General features: G+C 50.5%; 1 protein-coding gene across 4 annotated transcripts in view; it reads left to right on the forward strand.

The window, feature by feature from the left end:
* MVB12B (multivesicular body subunit 12B) overlaps positions 1–20469 on the forward strand; it is a 234488-nt gene that overhangs the window by 153658 nt on the left and 60361 nt on the right. For all 4 annotated transcript variants that reach the window (XM_072960130.1, XM_072960132.1, XM_072960131.1 and 1 more), the window contains one exon: positions 8334–8428. In XM_072960130.1, the coding sequence (XP_072816231.1) occupies positions 8334–8428 (95 nt within the window). The remainder of the gene's footprint in view (positions 1–8333; positions 8429–20469) is intronic.

Raw genomic sequence — 20469 nt, forward strand, 5'->3', positions numbered from 1 at the left:
TATTTTTGCTATTTTTCCTCATCATTGTCATCTCTGTGTTCTTTCTTTCTCTGCATTCTGGAAAATCTCGGGGCAGAGGGATCGTATCCGTGATACTACTTAATCAGTTTTTTTGAATTTTATTTCTGCATTATTTCTAATGCAGATAACTTTTCCTAACCCCTACAGTAAAATTTTTCCCAAAGGTAATGTTCTTTTTATCTTGTTGTAGGACTATTTTATAGGCCCTCATGAGGATGCAGGATGTGTGTTGCTCCCTCCCTCCCCTCACCTCACTTGGGTGCTCACTGTTTCATAGATAATCTTCTGAATCTTCATTACTTTTCCCTGTTCTCCTTAGCTGTTGTAGAACCTTGGAGACTGGAGGCTGGCCCTTCAAATCTGTTTAGGATGTGTATCATTTCATCCTCCTAATTTGAATTTTTTCAATCTTTTAAATATTTTCAACCATGGATTCTTTGCACGTGAAAGTCTATAAACAAATATTATTTCTCATTTTTGGGGGACACCATTTACATATCTGAGTAGTCTGTCACTCTGACTAAGAGATGGCTCGTGTCCGAGGCACATCCTGACCCAGGGTTACTGCACCCAGACACCTGACTCCGCTTCGCTGGCTAGGTGTCCAGTCTTTCACAGAGCTGCATGTAACACATTGTCCTAGAACAGTGGTTCTCAAACTTTTTGGTTTAGGATTTCATAGTCTTAAAAATTGAGGATTCCATCCTGCTGGGAAAAAAAAAATGAAGATTCAAAAGAGCTTTTGTTTAGGTGGGTTACGTTCATCTACATTTAAAAATTAAAACTAAGATAAATGTAAAACACAAGACTACCTAAGCAGACATCAGTGTGATGACATAGAAGTCATGTAGCTTCTAGGAAAGTTTTCTGTCTGCTTGTGAAAGGATGAGGGGAGAAAAGGCAAGTGATGTCTTAATGTTATTATGAAAGTGGTGGTGACTTGTGGGCTCCCCGAAAGAGTCTGAGGACCCCCCAGAGGTCCCTGGGGCACACATGGAAAACTGCTGTCCCAGGAGGCGGTTTGAATACAGCCAGAAGAAGAATGGGAGCGACTTAACACCGTGAAGCCTTTTGGTTACGTGTGTGTGTGTGAGAGAGAGAGAAAGAGAAAAGTGACATCTGTCTCTAACTGTGAGTCAGCCCCTGCCTTCCCAGCCGCCGGTCCCTCAGCACTGCCCCCGACAGTCGGAAGGGATAGCCGGCATCGCAGCTGCCTGGGCAGAGCCATCTTCATTATATGTGGCCACTGGGTTCAGAAGATTAATGGTAACATTTTAAAAATTCACACAGACCTGGAATCAGCACTAGAAAATACAGATTTAAATTAACAAGGAAAAAGCAGAATCCCATCAAAGGAAATAAATCGTGCTGGCAACTATTGTCACATAATAAAATGTATTCTATAACTGAAGGGCTTTTATATGGAGCTGTCTGCGGCTTAGTGGCCATGTTAATTGAATAATGTGTCGAAGACTGACTTGGGGGGAAGAAAATGAAATTTCCCTCAGCATCTATTTAGCTGGAGCTGTTGTCGGCAGCACGTAGGATGCTGACCTGTTTGTTGGAGAACGGCCAGTCCCCCCTGCAGAGAGACATGAGGGCTCGGCAGGGTGTGCCCCATCTCCTCTGGGCAGTTCCTGGGGCAGGGGACGCGGAGGAAGGCTTGGTAAAGCTCCCCTACATTGTTCTAGTTGGATTTCTCTGGTTACCAAACAGACTTTGGAATAATGATCCATCTCTTGAGTCAAGTGGTAGAAATCATTGGCCTCAAATGGTCAGTCCCTTGTTGCAGTGGCCCACGGATCTACTGGGGGTGGTACCAGAAGGTCTTCATCTCTAGGTGCCATCCTTGGTAGAAACAGTTTCCTGAGTTTTGGGGTTTACTTCTCCTTGGTCTACCGGTGATCCTTATAAACTCTCTTGAAACACACCGTTCTAGATCAACGGAGCGATCTAGAGTGATCACAGAGTGAGCAACAACTTTGGGGACCGTTGAAATGACTCCACTGAAATGGCTGTCCGTGGGGGCGCCAGCAGGCATCACGTTCACGGACTTCTCAGTTTTGTTGATTCCGTTGAGAACCTATCTGTTCTCGCAGCTCCCTGCTTAGGTGCTTCAGAAAAAACGAGCGTTCGTGTCCATGGTCTGCCGAAGTGCTGGCTCTTTTTTTCTTCCTCCAGTAACACCTAATCTCATAAGTAGGTCATTCCTTTAATCTCATTAAGCAGTCAGGTTATGGGAAATAAGCCAAAGAGTGTTGGGTTAACTGATGACAATTCCAAGTAAAAATGAGGATTTTATATTTTTTCTCAGTAGATGCTGTGGTTAGGGTGTGGGCTCAGGCCATGAAGTAGTCTTCTAAAGTATTTTAAGTGACTGTAAAATATTTTATCAGATAGCTGTACCATAATTTTTAAGCAGTCTCTTGTTATTTAATATTTAATTTGATTCCATTTTTTGGCTTTATAAGCAATGCCATGACAAATGCAGTTCTTGTTTATATAAAAATATCCACGAATCAGAAATAGTTGCATTTTCTATACTGTTAACCAACCCAGTCCCAAGGATGAAAAGGCGACGAGTGGAAAGCCTTCCTGTAAGTTTCTCCAGATTATCTCTAATTGCAAGTCATAATCAGGGTCATTCATTCCCTCAGCAGCATTACATAATCTTACAGGGTTTTTCCTAATATTTTTAAAGTACCCACTGTGTGCAGGGCACTGTTCTAGGCACCGAGGATATGGTGGAAAGAGAAGGTGTAACGGAAGCTGTGTTCTGATGACATGTAAACAAATCGACTATCTTATGGAGCCGGAAAGTGAGGTGCTGAGAGAGAGCACCACTGGAGGCCTGATGGAGGAGGAAGAGTCAACCTCCAGAGACCCAGAAAAGAGTGTTTTGGGCAGAGGAAACAGCAAGGGCCAAGGCCCCAAGGTGGGAATGAGAGTGAGGGGGTGGGGGACCAGAAGCAGCTGGTGAGGTTGGAGGGTGTAGGTGCAGGGCCACGAACAAGACCAGGTCAGAGAGGAGGGGTAGGTCAGAATCGGCAGGACCTCAAGACCTCGGAGCCGCTTGGATTTCATTCATGTCCCTGCAGAGGGAAGACACAGTGCATTTTGTGAGGGTCCTGTCCTGAGGCCCGCAGAAGCAGGACTTAAAATAGTGCCAGGGATGGCAAGGAATGGGGAAAATCAGAATAGGAATTATACTTGCATGTGCTCACCACATCCTGGTCCTGGGCCACATGCTCTGCCTGCATTGCAAGAAGATGTGTACGGGGAGGCACACGCCCTTGCTACATCAGAGCGCCCAGCTCCTGCTGGGGACGCTGGGATCTGAACCTGTGTCGGGCGGACTCCGGTGTCGTTGCTCCCAGCCACTGCAGCTGGTCTGCCTCCCCGGATGTGTGGTCAGGCCGTTCCTTGTCCAGATCCATATGTCTTTTCCCTTTCTACTACCTTAGAGGGACTGCGACCTGTCAGGGTCACCGAGGTAGTAAATGACAGAGTTTGAGTCCCTGGCATCGTCAGTTTCACAGGGTCTTCAGGGTGGACCCCGCATTCCTGTTTGTATAACCTCACTCTGTGTACCTGATGGTGCAGATGACACCTCAGAGCAACTTTAAGATGACGAGGACAACCTCTGGGGGACACGTGGACTAACGTTTACACGAGTTCTAGCACTCACTGCTCCTCTTCTGTTAAGTGAAAATGTTCCCAATGAAAAGGTTACTGAGAGGATTAGGCAAGGTGACGCACGCGAAGGAACCCAGCCCAGCACCTGGCAGGTGGGTCCCCGCCAGACGCCAAGGAGCTTGGATCTCACTTGGCTCTGAGGCTCAGCCGACGGCAGAGCCATTCCCTTCTGTCCTCACTTTCAGGCTGATCTCACGCTGGTGCCCTGGGCCACTTCTCCCTCAGTGGGTGACCTCTTCATTCGTCTCAACCACAGGACCTGTCCCCTTGGCCCAAACTCTTCACTTTCATTAACGAGTGGCCTTGATGTGCCTTTTCGTCCTCCTGTTCCCACGTCCCTTCCTCCCTGTGTGCCGGAGCAACAGAAACGAAGACGCAGAGGCGGCTTTTGGCGGTGCAGGGACTCCTCTCCCTGCGGCTCGCTCTGGGCGGGGCTCGTCCCTCCTTCCGCTCTGAGTGCTGCCCCATGCCCCCTCTCATCGGCCGCTAGGGCTCGAGTTGCTTTCCACAGATCCCTACTGACCAGTTAAGTCTGTAAAAGATACAGTCAGGCCTACGACTTGAATTCTCTTTTAATTTCCCCTTTACTTGTCAGCCCCCCTTTGTCTATGGTATGTGATCAGAAACTTTCTTTTTTCTCCCTGGTAAATTCCTGGTTGCTGCCACCACTGACTTCTTACATCATACCTGTTCTCCTCTGTAGCAGAGAGGAGTGGGATGCGGAGCATCTTGGGGTCTCCCAGAGACCCCCAAGTTTAACTGAGCAAATGCACAAGGTGGAAATGCAGTAATAGGGACAGCAGCGGTTCACACCCGGAAACACTCGGGGTTTCAATGGAGTAAATTCAACACCTGATTTGGTCCACAATCACTTGTTCAGTGATTGTCTGCTCTGGGGAAGAAATTGTCCTAAAAAAATGGGCTACCACATTGATGAGATCTGGCCCTGCCCTTGAGGAAGTGTCTTGTGATAACTGGAGTGAGAGAGGATGTGCAGACACCTGGTTCCGCCTGGGACAAGCCCAGGAAGAGGAGTTTTACGTGGAGTCTTGAAGGACCAACGGGAGTTTGGAGAGGAGGTGAGGAAGAAAGGGCGATTCTAGGAGGAGGGAGCAGGGTGGATGAAGAATCAGGCTGAGGCAGGAAAAAACGTGGCATAATCAGAGATTCATGAGACTTTCACTCTCCCTGGTGGAGGCAGAAATAAGCAGTGACAGGAGACAGAGTCTGGACAGGGGAGCTGGTGTGTGAGGCCGGCCAAACCCAGCATGTGGATACGAATCAGACTGCCCAGGAAAAGTGTGTGGAGTGAGGAGAGAGCTAAACCGGAACCCTAGCAAACAGCAACCCTTACAAGACTGGAGGAGGAGCCGGGAGGTGCCATCTGTGAGGGGGAAGGAGACCCAGGCCAAGGAGGGAAAGGGTCAGGGTGTGGTTGGCCAGGCACAGGCTGGTGCACCGGGAGGCAAGCACGCTCGGAGCAGGAGGTCCACGTGGACGGGGCAGCTCAGGAGCCAGGCTCCTTGATTCTCCAGTACACACTTCCTTCTTTAGCTCCGTGGGCCACAGAATTACCACAAAACTGTTCATTTCAAGGGTTGTAGCAGATGGTTTGAGGTCTGCACACAGTCGGTGCTGCATGATTGTTTGAGGTTCCATGATCATCTTCGTCATGATTTGCTGCTCCGTTCCCATCTACCGTGGCACCTCAGTTCTTGCCCTTACCTTCCCACAGGCAGGTAATCTTCTAAAATTGTAAATTAGATCTTGTCACTTACCTGCTTAAAAATCCCGCAGGACGTATGCAGGGCCCTGCGTGCTGTGGCCCCGTGGCTCTCCTCAGCCTGGTCGGCACCTCTCCCTGGCCCTCAGGCTCTGGCCACGGGCCGGTCTTCCCTCAGCAGGACCTCCTGCTGCTTAGGAGACACCCCAGAGCTCCTCCCTGCCCACCCCAGCCCTGCCAGCCCCAGTCCCCATGAAACAGCGCTTCCCCGGTGACCTCGGGGGGTCCTCCTGCTTGCCTCACGTGACTGTTTGTCTGCCAGAGCTCCTGTGACTTCGTGGACATGTTCACATCCCCTGCTGCAGAGTGAGCTTTGCGAAAGCAGGGTCACGCCACCCCGAGTCCCCCCCGAGATTGGAGTTGATGTGGGCCAGGGCTCACTCAGCCATCTCGGATGGCCGAGTGGCTGGGCTGGCCGTGTCTTCTCATCCAGGGAGGAGGACCTCTGGGCTGTCATCCAGTCTGCCTGTCGTCTGAGGTTCTGCCAACACCCCCACCTCCTCTAAGGGCCTCCTGGAGCGGCTGCTGCACAGAGCAGACATTTCATGTCTTTAGTTAGTTGGATGTGCTTTCCTAGGGCTTTCAGGACTCAGCAGTCTCCAGGTGTGGCAGCCCTGAAGCTCGGTCCTTCCCTGGCTCCTGGAAATGCCCTCACTGTCACAGTGCCTGCCCCCGGCCAGCTTGGTGGGCGTGCAGCCAGAGTATCCCACAGGGCCCCGTGCTCAGAAGGGCTTCACGCTTGGTTTAAAGCTCTGCTGTCACCATCTTGAAATTCTTAATATTTGACCCAGGTCCCCTGTTCTGACTTTGCACTGGGCCCTGTACCTGCCCCGCAGGGGCCACGTACGGAGCCGTAAGGGAGCTGTGGGATCTGCAGGCCCCAGGCCCAGCTCAGGGCGAGCCCCCTCCACAGGGTCGCCTGTCATCATTTTAGCTCTGCTCAACCACAACCACAGTCAATAATTCATCCTTCTGTCTGCTCAGCTTCATTGACTAAGTGCTGTGGTCACAGGCATTGATCAACTGCTTCAAACCCTTCTGCAGCTGCTCCTCGCCCTCTCAGGGTTCCCAAACCTGGCCAGTCTTCAGAGTCACGGCTGGAGCTTGTTAAAAAGATTTCTGGGCTGCACCCCAGGCCCACTGAACCAGACTCCCTGGGGTCGGGGCTGTGAATCTGTATTGTTAGCAAGTTCCCACGTGACTCCAGTGACTGCATCTGTGCTGGGACAGGCAGAACAGAGTTTGGGAACCTTTGTCCGAGCGGATAGACCCCAAACCCCTTGATGTGGCATTTGGCATCCTTTGCAGTCTGGCCCCGGCTGTGTTTCCTACGGGCACCCTCCGCCTGCACTACAGCTGGCTCTCTCTGGCTGCCCTGTCAGTCCTTTTCGTCCTGGAACACCCGCAGCCTCCTCTGAGAAGGCGTCACCAGAAGCCCTGTCCCTGTTACCAGAACGCGTTGTTCCTTTCGTGTACACTCGGCGTGTGGTTTTATTCTCCGAAAGCGTGTCCTGTTGCACAGTAGTTTGTTCCTGCACCTTTGTCCCTTGTAGCCTGAGAGCTCCTTGTGGGGGTGGGGAGCTTACCTCGGCATCCTTAGTTCATCAGTGAAGTTCACTACGTGTACATCCAAGTGCCCCGAGGACACACACTCGAGGGATGTGTCTGCTGGTTCCCCCACGACCCTGAGCGCTCAGTAAGGCCCCGCCGCCTGGTCCAGCCGGGCCGGCCAGTGGCACGGTGAGCACATCGCTGCTCACTCCACAGCCCGGCAGACCAAGCGCCTTTACCGTCCTCGGTGCTCATTTCGTCCCTGGGAGGCTCCTGCTCACTCCTGGCCCCGCCTAGAGAACCTTACTCCCAGGAGTCTGTACGTACAAGAGTCGTTCTAGGGGGGCACACACTTATTGTGTGAAGAAGGCAACATGTGGAAAGCTTTCTTTACGTGGTCATTTGTCCCTCGGTCTTTTCCATTTTGGAAATGACTATGTGTGACCACAGCTCAGGCTGCTGAGTGATTTCAGACCGACCCCAGTCATACCAAAAGGAGGTAATTTTGTTGCTTTTTTCCCCCAGACCTGTTGGGTTTTAAATGTCTTTCCTATTATTGTAATCTTTATTCTTGGCATTTGCTAAAGGCAACCGATGACCACACCAAATGGATTATGTGCTTTGATCGAGTACCCGCTTGTGCTGTGTGTGCTGTGAGCTTTAATGGCTGGCACCTGCACCATAAAAGATGTGCTGGGTCATTGAAGGTGCTGTCTGAGCACCTACTGGGTGCTCCCACGCGAGGGGCACACGCAGACATGGCACTTGAGGGAAGTGTGTCGTCCTCATCCTCAGTGGGCCGTTCTTTCCTGGACTCAGGTGGTGATGGTAACTCCCAGCACCGTCGTTCACACAGTGCTTCCTGTTATCCTCAGCAGGCCCACAGGCAGGTGTGGAAGCCACTGGGTGGAGAATGGAACCAAGACGAAAGAACAAACCAAGGCTCGCGTGCAGAGCTGAGTGTTCTAGTCCCATTGGTGCGCTTTGCCCAGTGGGCAGAGATCTGGATTAAACACCCACCTCCTGAGGCACGTGGGACATCACTTAAGGCTTGGGAAACCTTTGCTTTCTCTTGGATGTACTTCCCAGTATGGAAAAAGGTGGCCACTGATGTCTGGAAGCTTTTGAATACCTTGGGGGACCTGAGCTGGTGGGGACGTCCTGCTAGAGAAGCCGGGAGCTCCCCAGGGGTGCCGCCCCTGCCCCATGCGCTGTGGGCTTTCTGAGCCTTGGGGAGTGCGCCACGCACCCTGTAACCTCCTCTTTCTCCTGTCTTTCTCAGGCACATCTCTCTAACACTCCCTGCCACCTTCCGAGGCAGGAACAGCACGCGGGCGGACTACGAGTACCAGCACTCCAATCTGTATGCCATCTCAGGTACGTGGGCCGCTGCTGCCGCGTCTGCGTCCTGGGGCCACCTCCCACTCCCTGTTTGCTGGCTTCCAGCGGCATCTGTGTGTCTTACCTCTTTTTTCCCCTGCAAGATGCCCTGTAGGGACCCGGCCTCCCCTTTCCTCTGTGTCACCGCAGCACTTAGAGCAGGGCCAGATACTCAGCATGTTTTGAAACTAATGATGAAAAACAGTGTGTGGATTTCACAAGCCTGAAGGGAGGTTTCTAGAGAATAGTCAGCACATTGTTCACCTGCCAGGTCCAGGGCAGCTTCCCTACGGGGACTGGGGAGCCGCGCAGAGCGGAGGCCTGGTCCCCTGCCCTCCGTGTCCATGTCTGTCCTCACCTCTCATTTCTCAAAGCCAGGTTTGTGGCCAGAGCCTTCACTGGCGGCCTCCCCGCCTCCCCCCACCACAACTGTATGAGTCTGATTTCTGAACTTGGCCTTGAAATGGATAGTGTTTCCTTGGCAGGAACTGCATCAGTCCTAGTTTTCTTTTTCACCTTCACCCAGAGGGGGAAAAACTTACAAGACTTATTACAGAATTGAGATTCATTAGGTGCCTGGCAGTGCAGGTGACTTGCTAAGAGCTGAGGAAGCCCACAACCTTGACTCTGATTATAGGGGGCCTCCAGTCGGGGGCGTTGGTGTACCAGGGGGAAGTGGCAAATCGGTGCTGCTTACCAGCACACACCCTTAATGGGGAGTGACGTGTTGAACACGGGAACATGGCAGTCATTCATGTACCGTAATGAATCGGTTATTTGAAAGGTAATCTTTTTTCTAAAAATTGCAACTTCAGGTTACTAAATAGATGGAATAGAACAATGGTCTAATTCGTGTCAGTACTCGTTTTTCTTCTTATGATCATTCCCTAATAGGTTTGGAAGCCTAAGAAAGGCCGGTTGTCCCATTTCTGGGTGGCACTCCTGCTGGGGAAAGGGCGGGACAGGGGTGCTCTCAGCCCTCGGCCCCGGCCCCGCTCCGGCAGCCGAGCTCCCCAAGGGGAGAAGGAGCGTGCTGTCTCAGAGAAGCGACTCCAGGGAGAATTTCTCTTGTGCTGTGGCTATTTCAGCAGAATCGACAAGAAGCATAACAAGTGTGGAAAGATGACCTATTTTGTAGAAAAGCTGACTATTTCCCCAGATGCTTAGTAGTAGAGTGGTGCAAAATAAGTCTGTGGAACCCAGCAGGGCGGCCCCGTTCCGAACGCACATAAGGAAAGCTCCATCAAAGCAAATGACTTTTTTCCCCTCCAGCTTGCAAATCTTTTTCCAGCCGTGGTGTTTGGTTACCCCCACCTTACCTGGGTCCTCTGATGGCTTTCCCAGCTGTTGATGGTTCTGCAGAGAAGGGCCCACAGAGCAAAATCTCCTCTGGTTTGGCAGGAATTTTCCTGTCTGCCTCTGGACCGCTGCTTCCTCACCCCGCGGCTTTGATGAGGTGTTGTCTGGGTTCATTTCAGCTGTTAGTTTAGCAATACCAAGGTAACAGCCTCAAGACACAGGGGAAGCCATTCAGAAACTTCCTGTTACATTTATGTAAGTGGCAGTCAATTGGGTTTTATCTTCCAAACGGAGGTAGTTGAGGCTGCAGCCCACGGCAGCAGGCAGCTCAGGCCTCCTCGGCGGCTGCAGGCACCAAATTACTCCACCAGGGTCCAGGACGGCTTCGTTGTGATGCTGCCAGAAGTACCCCGCAGGACCGGCTGGCTCCAGAAGGCCTGCAAGCTCAGCACTGGGCAACCATGGTGCAGCCGGGAAGCCTGCCCGCCGCCCACTGGCAGCCCGCCTGCGAGCCGTCTGGCTAGAAGGGAGCAGAGGCCCCCCACCCAGCATCGCCCCCATTCCACCCGTATTTGGCACTGAGTGACGTGTCTCGGTTTGGTATTGCTAAGTTAAGATTTCCAAACACAGTCCAGGGAACGTGTGCCGCAGGCCGTCGCCCTTGCCCCGTGCCGGGAGCCGTGACGGCTGGCGCTCTGCTGGTAGTGAAATGAATCGTCAAACTGCCCTGCTTCCGCACCGGCTCTGGCGCACGCTCGCCGCACACTTCAGGCACTGAGCCTTCGGTGCGAACTGCCTGTCTGCTCAGGTCCATTCCTGAAAACATTTGATCACTGCACCGTTGGTTTGCAGGCCCTTCCTAAGATAAGTAGATTTCTAAACAATGCAATTTGAAAAGCAGCCCGTATTTAATTTGTATGTATGGTTATTAAACTAATATTTACTCTTAAATGTTCTCCCAAGGGCAGACCTGGTAATGTACCCCTTCTGTACCTTTCACTGAGACAGTTCGTCTCTGTTGTGCCTGCAAAGGGAGAGACACTGCTCAGACCGTCCCTACTGGTTTCTCCAGCACACAGAGGTGCTCCCAAATGGTTATGGGAGGAAGAAATGCATTCAGCCCAGTGTCTGCTTTGCCTGGGAAGACCCCCTGTGATCTCTGGGGCCAGCAGTTGTCCTGATTCGCCTTGAACGCCTCCAGCGTCTGGGGCCACCACCTCCAAGCAGCCAGCCCACCTCTGCGAGGTCCTCCCGTGTTCACCTGTACGTTCATATCCATCCAGCCATTCAGGGTACTGTGCATTCCATCAGCCAACACGCGCCGACTCTGCTGCACATCCTGCCCGTAGGCAGTTCTCTCCTGCCCACAGAAATGGGCTGAGGAGCTTCTGCGGACTCTGTGCTGCAGTCCCGAGGCACTCGTGTCCCTTCTCTGCCACCTTGTACCCTCATCACAGTGGCCGTGAAGCGCCCCTTTGATCCTCACACTTCCTCTCTCAGAAATTTCCTCTGGAAAATACTTACAGATGTGCGAAAAGGATTATTCCGCAAGGGCAAGCCTCACTGCTTTTTAAATGTAATACTTAAAAGGGGGGAAGTGGATACCGTAAATGTCTGAAACAAAGGCAAGCAGTTACATTATAGAACATCCTTACAGTGGCCCTAACTTTTCAAGTTTGAAAAAAAAAAAAAGGATGACTTAGATAAAAAGATGTGCATGAAGAGTGAAGTGACAGCCAGAACCTGCAGTGTGACCTCATTTAAAAAAACATGTCCGAAGATCTGGAAAGGTACGTGCCAAGGTGTTTACCGTGGTTTTCCCTGGACTGCCCTGCTCTTCTTTTTGTTTCTTTGCGGTGTCTTATTTCTCTATGAGAGCACATGTTGTACTCATAATAAGAAAAGATTCAGGCCTGGTGTTAATTTGGCAGGTTCTTGGGAATCCTTGCCAGTCCCAGGGATGGCCATCTTTTCTGAGTGCTCATGAGCCTTCTGACTGATAATATGCTGTCGAGTTCTACTGGAAGTCACTTCTGGGCCACAGATCAATCATTTCCTCATTGTTCCTTTTTGAGCAAATGATTCTGTTTTGTTGTCCAATCCCCTGGAACCTTGTGTCCACTGATCAACCATCTTACAGCTCATTGTTTGGGAAAAACTATTCCTTTTGTGAATTCTGAGTGGAGAGAGGCCTGTAAGATGCCGTGAACAACAGAAAGTCCACTTTTCAGTGAGTTTATTTAATAAGGACAGCCTGTGCCGGTGTGAGGGCGATCTGTTCACATTTGAACCCCTAAAATGTTTGGAAGTTGAGTGAGATGCTTCCTAAGAAATGTTCCTGTGCCTGGCGGCAGGTGCCCGAGGGCTGGAGACTGGGGGGACGTCAAGAGGGAGGAGTTCCCTGGCCTCGAGTCCAGCCCCTGGGACACCCCTGTGCCAAGCGGCTCAGCCCAGAGGCACCCAGGATTGCTTTTTCCCACCTAGGAATGTCCTGTCAGTCTCATGGTGGGTTTCCCTTGATGAATAGGTGACTTGAGGTACAGGACATCATGCTGTGCTAGTCTTTTGTTTTTGTGGTGGTTATCAACTGATCTGTAGCTCCACGTGAAGAATTTTTACCAAAAAACGTTTTTTCCCCTTTTGAAAGAATTGACATAGTCGTATAAAATAGTGAACTTAAGCAGATGCATATTAAAACCAGCATGTGATAACCTGAAATCTCAAACTCCAACCACCCCCAGATTTGGGACAAGCCACGTACAGAAATGCACGTGCTGGGTAGGAGCCTGGGGGCCTCCTTTCCTTTCAGCGCAAACACCTTCGTTTGTCCATCAGCACCAGGCTGACCATATAGTTTATCACCCACAGCATCTCTTCTGAGTGATGGAGCACACGGTTGCACCAGGACAAAGCCAGAACCTGAAACTGACCTGGCAGGACAGGGTAGATTGGGGGCAGGGCTGGGGGGGTGGTCACACTGCCTTTAGCTTCTTTGATTTTTTCAGGTTTTTTTTTTTCTTTTTGATTGCTAGAAAAACCAGCTTATTGCCCTCCACAGCTGTTCCCTCTTAAAAACCAACCCCCTTTCAAAATGTTTGACACCAGGAAGTGTGTGAGCATGGACAAGTCTGAGCCCATCGGCCAGTCAGTTTAGCCACAACACTTGTGCAGAGAGAAGGATTTTATCTGAAATAGAGAACCCTGTACGAGCCATGTAACTCTGAAATCAGACCAGGAAAGCGCAAAGCAATTAAAAATAATTAATGATTTCTGAATATCAGCCTTCTCCATGCAGTTTTAATCTAGTCCTCATTTAAATTGGAAGATGGACATTTAATTATCAGTATTATGAAATTCATGATTTATATATTTCATCCAATTGGATAGAATTTCTGCTACCAGCTCTTCATCTTACTATGAAAAAGAATCTGTATATTTTACAGTGTGATCATTTAAAAACTCATCTGCAGCATACCAAACAATTATAAACATTTTCCTTTCACTTCTAGTGATTACATTATTTCTGTCTTTTAATTAGGGGAAAAAAATCTCACCTGAAAAATCGAAAATAAACTTAATACTTTAATGATCATAAGGCACCGCCAGGTTAGAAAACGAAAAACAAAAGACTCAAACAATAGGGTGCGTGAGATATGCTGTTCTTTTCTGTGTAAGGTGTTCTAAGCAACAGCTGCTCCGTGTGTAACATTTATGGTATTAACCTGCAGAGTGTGCGTGTGTATTGTGTGTGTGTGGCTCTCCTTTTCCCGTGTACTGAAGTGAGTGTCAGCCTGCGAGTGGGTTGATAGCCACAAAGGCAGGGCAGCCCTGGAGTGACGTTAGGCCCTCTCTGTGTTCACAGGTACCCCTGTGGCCTCTGTCATTCATGGACATGTTCACGCAGCTTATGTGGCCTTGAACTTCAGACCCCCGCTTTCCTTTATCCTCTGCTGAGGATTTTCAGGCTCACCTAGGACTAGTCGGAGAGGTGGGGGGCGAATGTGTGGGAGGGTGGCAGGGATGCGAGGGAGGGACATCAGTTTGACGCAGCCCCAGATAGTAGCATATGGGGAAATTCCTCAATGAAGTGAAAAAATACTTATAATGATGGTGCTCAAATCAAGGAGGAAATAAGTCATTTTAAAGGCACATAAATTTTGTCATCCCCTCTAACAGCCACCATGTCCCTTGTCTATCCATCTACTCTTGCCCTGACAACAAAATCGAGCACAAGGAAAAACAGAATAAGAAAAAACAGAAATGCATGGGAGCGGGTGGGGACTTGATGGCGCAGTGTATCTGTACATCCTGATGTAAAGGTGCGGGTGACAGGTGGCCAGGTTTGCTCTGTACACAACCATGTGTGTGCTGTCAGGCGCTCACACGCTGCCTTGTTTCGATTGATGAATTGCCTGCTTTCTTGATTAAACCTTCCGTCACTTAAGAAACAAAAAGCCTGTGTTTAGATGGCAGAGTGGGACACGTCAAAAAAATCTGTCTCCTTTACCTTTGTGCAGATGTTGGGCACAGACTGTAACATGTATTATTAAAATGAATGTGGCATTTACTGTGCATTATTCCTTTCCTGGGAGAAAGGACTGTAAATTATATGCTAATAATAAGCTTTAACCCTTTCGAAATGCAAAAGATTTAGGAGTGCAAATATTCATGTAGGCCTGGCTAATTGGACGTGCTTTCACACACCCGCCGCGGTCTCTGTGTCACCGGAGTTAATGAACAGCGTGTGCGGGCAGACGCACAGGGCGCTTGGGGAACACTTGCCTCCTGGAAGTCCTCTGCTCTGTTAGTCCCTCTGCTAGGATTTTGTAGAGAGAGACCGCGAAACTCCTCAGCTGGGCTCCGGTTCATCCTTCTGTGATGGATGAAGTCCATAGCTATGTCCAGTTCCCCCGTCGCATCTTCCGGACCTGAGCTTCAAGTGTGGTCCTCTTTGTTCTCCTGCATCCCCACTTACGGCGCTGACTGGTACCAGGTGTCAGTGCCTCGCTCTTGCTTGGCCATCTTCCTTGACCCACTTTGTTAGTCCTCAGTCCAGTTGCCCAGATGGCAGACTCATCTCCCACTCCTCAGATCAGGCCTTCACACCAGCCCCAGCCCTCTGCTGACTGCACTCATTCATCCCTCACCTGCCCAGCGTTGTGGCGGTCAGTGGCCGGTCTCCACCTGTGTGGTGTCTTCTCCCTGTTTCTCTTCACCTGTGCCCACCAGCCTGGGTCATTCCCTGTGTCCTCACCTTTGTGTCTTTCTGTGCATTTGCCCCTGCCAATCCCATGGCCTAGATTCCCCCACCTTCTCTGCTGACCCATCCTTGAGGGCCTGTCCCCACACCCCCTCCTTTGTGAAGCTTTTCTGATTCCCGTCCAGCTGGGGATGCTCCCATCCTGGTTTACTCCCACACTACGTCGTGTTGGAGAGCTTTCACCTGTGAGCACTTGGAGACATCAGAGACTATGTTTAAAAGAGGGATAGAGGCTGTCTTCAATCCTTTTTGAATCAATGAGGATATAATTAAAGGCAAAGAGAAGAGAAAGATTATTTCTCTGTTTATTCAGCAGATAGAGCTGCCGTGTGCCATGTTCCCTCTTTGAGGGCAATGGGAAGCCAGTGGAAGGAGGTTAAGCATGCGACTGACGGGACATCTGGGGTCAGAAGTGTGTGTGACCATCACATGGAGCCACCATGAATGGCTGCACAGGTTGTGCACTGCACAACATGTGAATGGCTCCCTGCTAGAGCTATGCAAGGGCCCTGCATTGTGTTACTCAGGCAAGTTACTCGATGCTGGTTATTCATCCCTGTAAAGTAATTCAGAAACCACCCCCTACCATCCCAAGATTGTTGTGAGGATCCAGGGTATATAAGAATATTTTATAAATCTGGAAGCAATGCAGAGTGTCACTTCTCTCCAAATTCACCTCCCCTCCAGGGCTGTGATCACAGTAGTAGCACAGAGGTTTGTTGAGAATTAGCACTCAGAACACACCGGCTCATCTTCTTAGCCCTGTGCTGCCTCATTTAATTTTATATATAAGATTACATCTCAGCAGTCACAGTGCTCAGAGAAGATGTCTTTCTCGGTCAGTTCAGAGACACTGGCTTCGGCGACCCCTGAAACCGAGACCTTGTGTCCTGCATCGTCACTTAGACGTGGGCTGTCTTCCATGGCAAGCAGCCCATGAGCCCTTTCTTGGGAAGGTGACGGAGTGATGACTCGGGGGCAGGAAGGAAAGACGCCCTTGTCAGAGTGAGCCGGCGACTTCCATAAAATCTTCCAGTGTGCCTTTGGTTTGGGGGAGGGAAGGTGCTGGAGGCCCGCTTTCCGCTGCAAGCTTTCATTTCTGCTTTTCCTGTGCTCCACCAGCAGGAGAAAGTTAAGACTTTTTCCAGTTTCGTCATCGTGAAAAATAAAAATATTATTAGGTGACTGATACTTCAGTGTTCTTCAGAGGTGGCCACCCCCGCTGTGCTCTCGCCCTCTCTTGGGTTTTAAGCATGACGGAGTTGAGGCGGCCCTAGTTTAATGGGCCACATCGCCTCTTAAATCCTCAAGTGAGGTGGTGGAGAGAAGCCGGGCAGGAGCCGGAAGAGCCGGCGCGGGCCCTGGTTCTCCCGCTGGCTGGCCCCATGATGTCAGGCACCGCACCAAGACTTTCTGGATCTAAATTCCCTCATCTCTCAACATCAGTGAGTCCAGTACAGCATCGATAATACAAACGTAACAGTCGTTCAGCTAATATTTTTGGCAGCTTCGTCTGTGTCAGGCATTGTCTGGTATCTAAGGTAGCAGTGGCAGTCCCCACCTCCCCGGGTTGGGGATGTGCAGGAAGGAGCCTGGGGGGCTTGCGGGCAGGGATACCTGAGGTGTTACCAGCAAATGTGCACTGATTGCCCCCGGATTTCAGAGAAGTTCCATCCAAATGCTGCCTTGACTGTAAAGTTCCCAGACACAGAAACCGTGATAGGAAAACCAACTTTCTGACACCTTTCTCCCTGCTTGTTTATCTTCTTTGTCTAGTTTTTAAGCAGAAAGATGCCTCCATTTCCCCATCATGATTCCCTTCCTGGTAGGTAGCGTGATTGTGGTCCTTTCTGAAGGCCTAGGCAGAGAAATGCTGAAGACAAAGGGAAGGCACTTAATCCCAGCTCTTCTTCTGCTCTTCACACTTCTCCAGAGGTTCTCTCTGGGGAGAATGAAGTAGTCTGGTTTACCAAACACTCCTGCCTGGGGGCAGCTTCTATCAAACTAGCCTTTTGTTTCTTTTTCTATCTGGCAATAACAGACTTATCAGCTGAGAAGGGAAAATGATGTAATTAAGGTCACCTCTTTAAACACGTTTAGGGAACTGAAGTTGTGTTTTGCTTTTATTAAAATGGATTATATTAATTTATTTTAATAATACCTAACCTTCCCCTAGCACTTACCATGTACAAGACTCTGTAGTAAGCCCTTTCCATGCATTTTGTCATTTAATCCCAACAAATCCTCACCAAGAAAACCTGACAAAAACCCTTCAGGATTTGTCCTAGTACTCCTATTATCTCTGTGTTACAGACACAGCACAGCTGCCAGTGTTGCTGCGCTCCCATGCTCGAGCCTTGTTTCAAGCCTTATAAGTGTGTTTATCTTACAGGTGGAAAAACTAAGGTTTGAGAGCGTGTGATTTGTCCCCAGTTGTACCACTGATCAGCAGGAGGGCTGAGATTCAGGCCCCGCCAGGCCCAGAGCTCCCAGCCACTGTGCGGAGGACGCCCCTTCAGGCTGCATGACCACTTCCCTCCCTTGGTCAAATGGAGCTGGGGGGACACACACCTAGAGTAGAGTGTGCAAGGACTCACCTGTGTAAGAGTCTCAGCGTCGGTTCAGCCTCAGAGGACTCCCCAGACCACCATGTCTGGGACCTCTTCAGAGGGAGGCCTTTGATGCTTGACTGATGATGGCTCCCCGGTCCATGGGGTGGGGCTCCCATTGGGGCTGGACAGGACAGTGAATGGGTGAGCACACAGCCCCTCACTTAAAGCTGAGTGACACCAGCTTAAGCTTTCTGGGCCTTACTTTCCTTATTAAACAGGGATGACGGTGGCTGGTGGTGAGGAGTAGAACCGAGCCTGGTACGTGGAAGGTGCTGCAGGTGCGCTGCCGTGACTGTGATCATTCCAGAGCCCCTCCCGGCTGCCCCTTCTCGGATCCTTTCCCCAGCAGGAGAGGGGATATACTCCACGTGCCTCAAGGAACCCCCTCCCCATCAGTATGCGGGGCTACCGCTGCTCCTGCTGTTGGAGACTTTTGTCTGGGGGAGCGCCAGGCACCTGGATGTCCCCTTGTTGTGGTCTCCCCATAGCCCTATGGTGACAGCGGGTGGCCCACAAACACCATTACACTCGTGGGACTGAACTGTAGGCCTTCTGCCCCCACTGTCCCAGCTCTCTGCACCCTGCCTGCCACAGGGCTCTTATTCGAGCTGACAGTCACCTTAGTACCACCTGCTCTGAAGCTTCATTCTCTAGATTGGGCCTCCTGTGTTGCCAGCCTCTGCCAAGGTCACTGAGCCATTCCAGACCCTGTGGGTCCCCGTCAGCTCCTAGCCCCAGCCTCCCTCCTTCTGGTTGCAGCTCCCTGAGTTCCCCACCCTAGCCTTGCTGACCGACAGTAGTCGCAAGGATCAGATTCCAGGTGCGCATCTTTAAACTCCTGATGACTCAGTGATCAAAGATGTGGGCGTGGGGAGAAATTGGATGGCTGCACTGGATTCGGTGATGAGATCAAAAGTTACCCTTTGTCGCACGATATGAACATCCTCCCTTTTATATCAGAACGAGTGCATTTAACTGCTAACATTAGGACAAAAGAAATTCTGACCTGCTTTGTAACAGCGAAGCCACCTTTCCTGTGGGCAGAACACTTGAACCCACCCGCTGTCGTGCACTTGGTGTCTGTGTCCTAAACCCCGGATGCTTTCCCCTACTCCTTTTATTAATGGCCAGTGATGGTCTTAGCCTGTTTATGTTTAAAAAACAATCTTCAGTGCTCCGGCCTAGAGTCTACGTGGGATGTATTTATCACACATCCCAGAGAACGAGGCTCCTTATTCCTCGGATTTGTCTTTCGATTGTCTCTCAGACAGTGAGTGATGCGCACCTCTCATCCAAGGTTGAGATCCTTTGTTCGAGAGCGGTTTCTCACGCCTGGCTTGTTTTATAGCGTGAACAATCTCATGATCCACTGGCGAGGCAACATCCATAATTTTGAATGAGAGAGTAAAGCTTGCCTCGTTGGCCCTAAGCATCGCTCCTGGTGACACACTTAGAAGTACTTAATCGCTTGCTACCTGGAGGCGGTAAGCGCACCCATCTTTCTGTTCCATTGCTTCCTGTGTTTACCTTAAACATGCCCTGCGCTAACAAAATGCCAGTGTCACTCTTGTCAGCGGGTCCTTTGGCTCGTGAATTACACAGTCCTCGCTTACCCTTCTTCTGCCAAAGGTGGTTGGGCCTTTTATAAAAGTCCAACATGCGCAGCTTCTTTGGCCAAAGGCCTCTTGGCTATTCATGCTTCTTTGTGAACTTCAGCCCTCTGGTTGGTTTCTCGGTTCTGAAAAGGGCGATCTGTCTTTGGTTATAATGTCCTGTTCAGTACTCAGTTCTCTCCTGGAGTCCAGGGTCCATCTCAGGAGGTTAGGACACGAGCCTCATTCACTGGTGTGTGTCTGACGCCTAGTCCATGGGAGGCACTCCGTGATATCTGTCGTTAGATTGATTCTTGAGATCCACCCTTTGTATCCGCCCTTCCCAGCTGCGTGACTTTGGACAGTTTACGGAACGTTTCAATCGTTTCCTAGTCTGAATCTTGTGGACTGCGGGTAGTGTATGTGAAGTGCCTTGTGCTCAGTGGGCCCCTGGAAATGGTAGCTGGGATGACTGTCATAGACACTGTCATCCTGGGCAGCGCAGGTCTTATTCGCCAGCAGTAGGAGCCCCTCTCCCCTGCAACCCCACCTAAAATGCAGTCAGGAGGAGGCAGCTGGTCCACCAAGGCAGAGCCAGAGGGGAGCTCATGCCTGGAGGGACCCTGCCCAGTTCAGGGGACTTCTTGGTGTAACACAAGGCCAGTCCTCCACCCTAGTTCAGAAATCAGTTATTCTGTTACCGGGTAAAACAATTTTAAAGCCTCTGATTTTCCCCTTCCCTTCTCATCAAATCAGCTCTGACTGAGAATGGAGCGTATCTGTGCTCAGCCCTCTAAACAGTTTGACTTCTTTCTTCTTTGCCTTATGCTTTGTGGTTCTTTCTTTCCTGCCCCTCCCATCTCAGGACCCTTTTGCAAGGCGGGGTTGGGGGGAGCCCCTTTCCTTGCCCCAGAATCCTTACATAGCTGTGAGCTGGGGACTTGGTTTAAGGGACCGTGAGAGTCACACCACCCACCGAGCACATCCTGAAGGCTCCCGCTCTAGAGCTGCCGCCCGACGGGGGCCCAGGTGCTGGGGCCTGTGCTGAGAGCCAGCTCTGTGGCCACAGGACACGCCGCGCACCGAAGGCCATCTTTCTCAGAGTTTGAGAGAGTAGTTTAAACAGCTTTCTTAGATGTCCCTGTCTCCTGGGAGGACGCCAGGCTCTCTCTCAATGCTGAGGAATTGCTCCTTTCTTCAGACTACACTTTTTAAAAAAGATATTGTACCTTTTATTTGGATTTAATGAGGACAGACATTTTAATCAGAGGTTAG

The sequence above is a fragment of the Vicugna pacos genome, chromosome 4, assembly GCF_048564905.1.
Source record: "Vicugna pacos chromosome 4, VicPac4, whole genome shotgun sequence".
Classification (NCBI taxonomy): Eukaryota; Metazoa; Chordata; class Mammalia; order Artiodactyla; family Camelidae; genus Vicugna; species Vicugna pacos.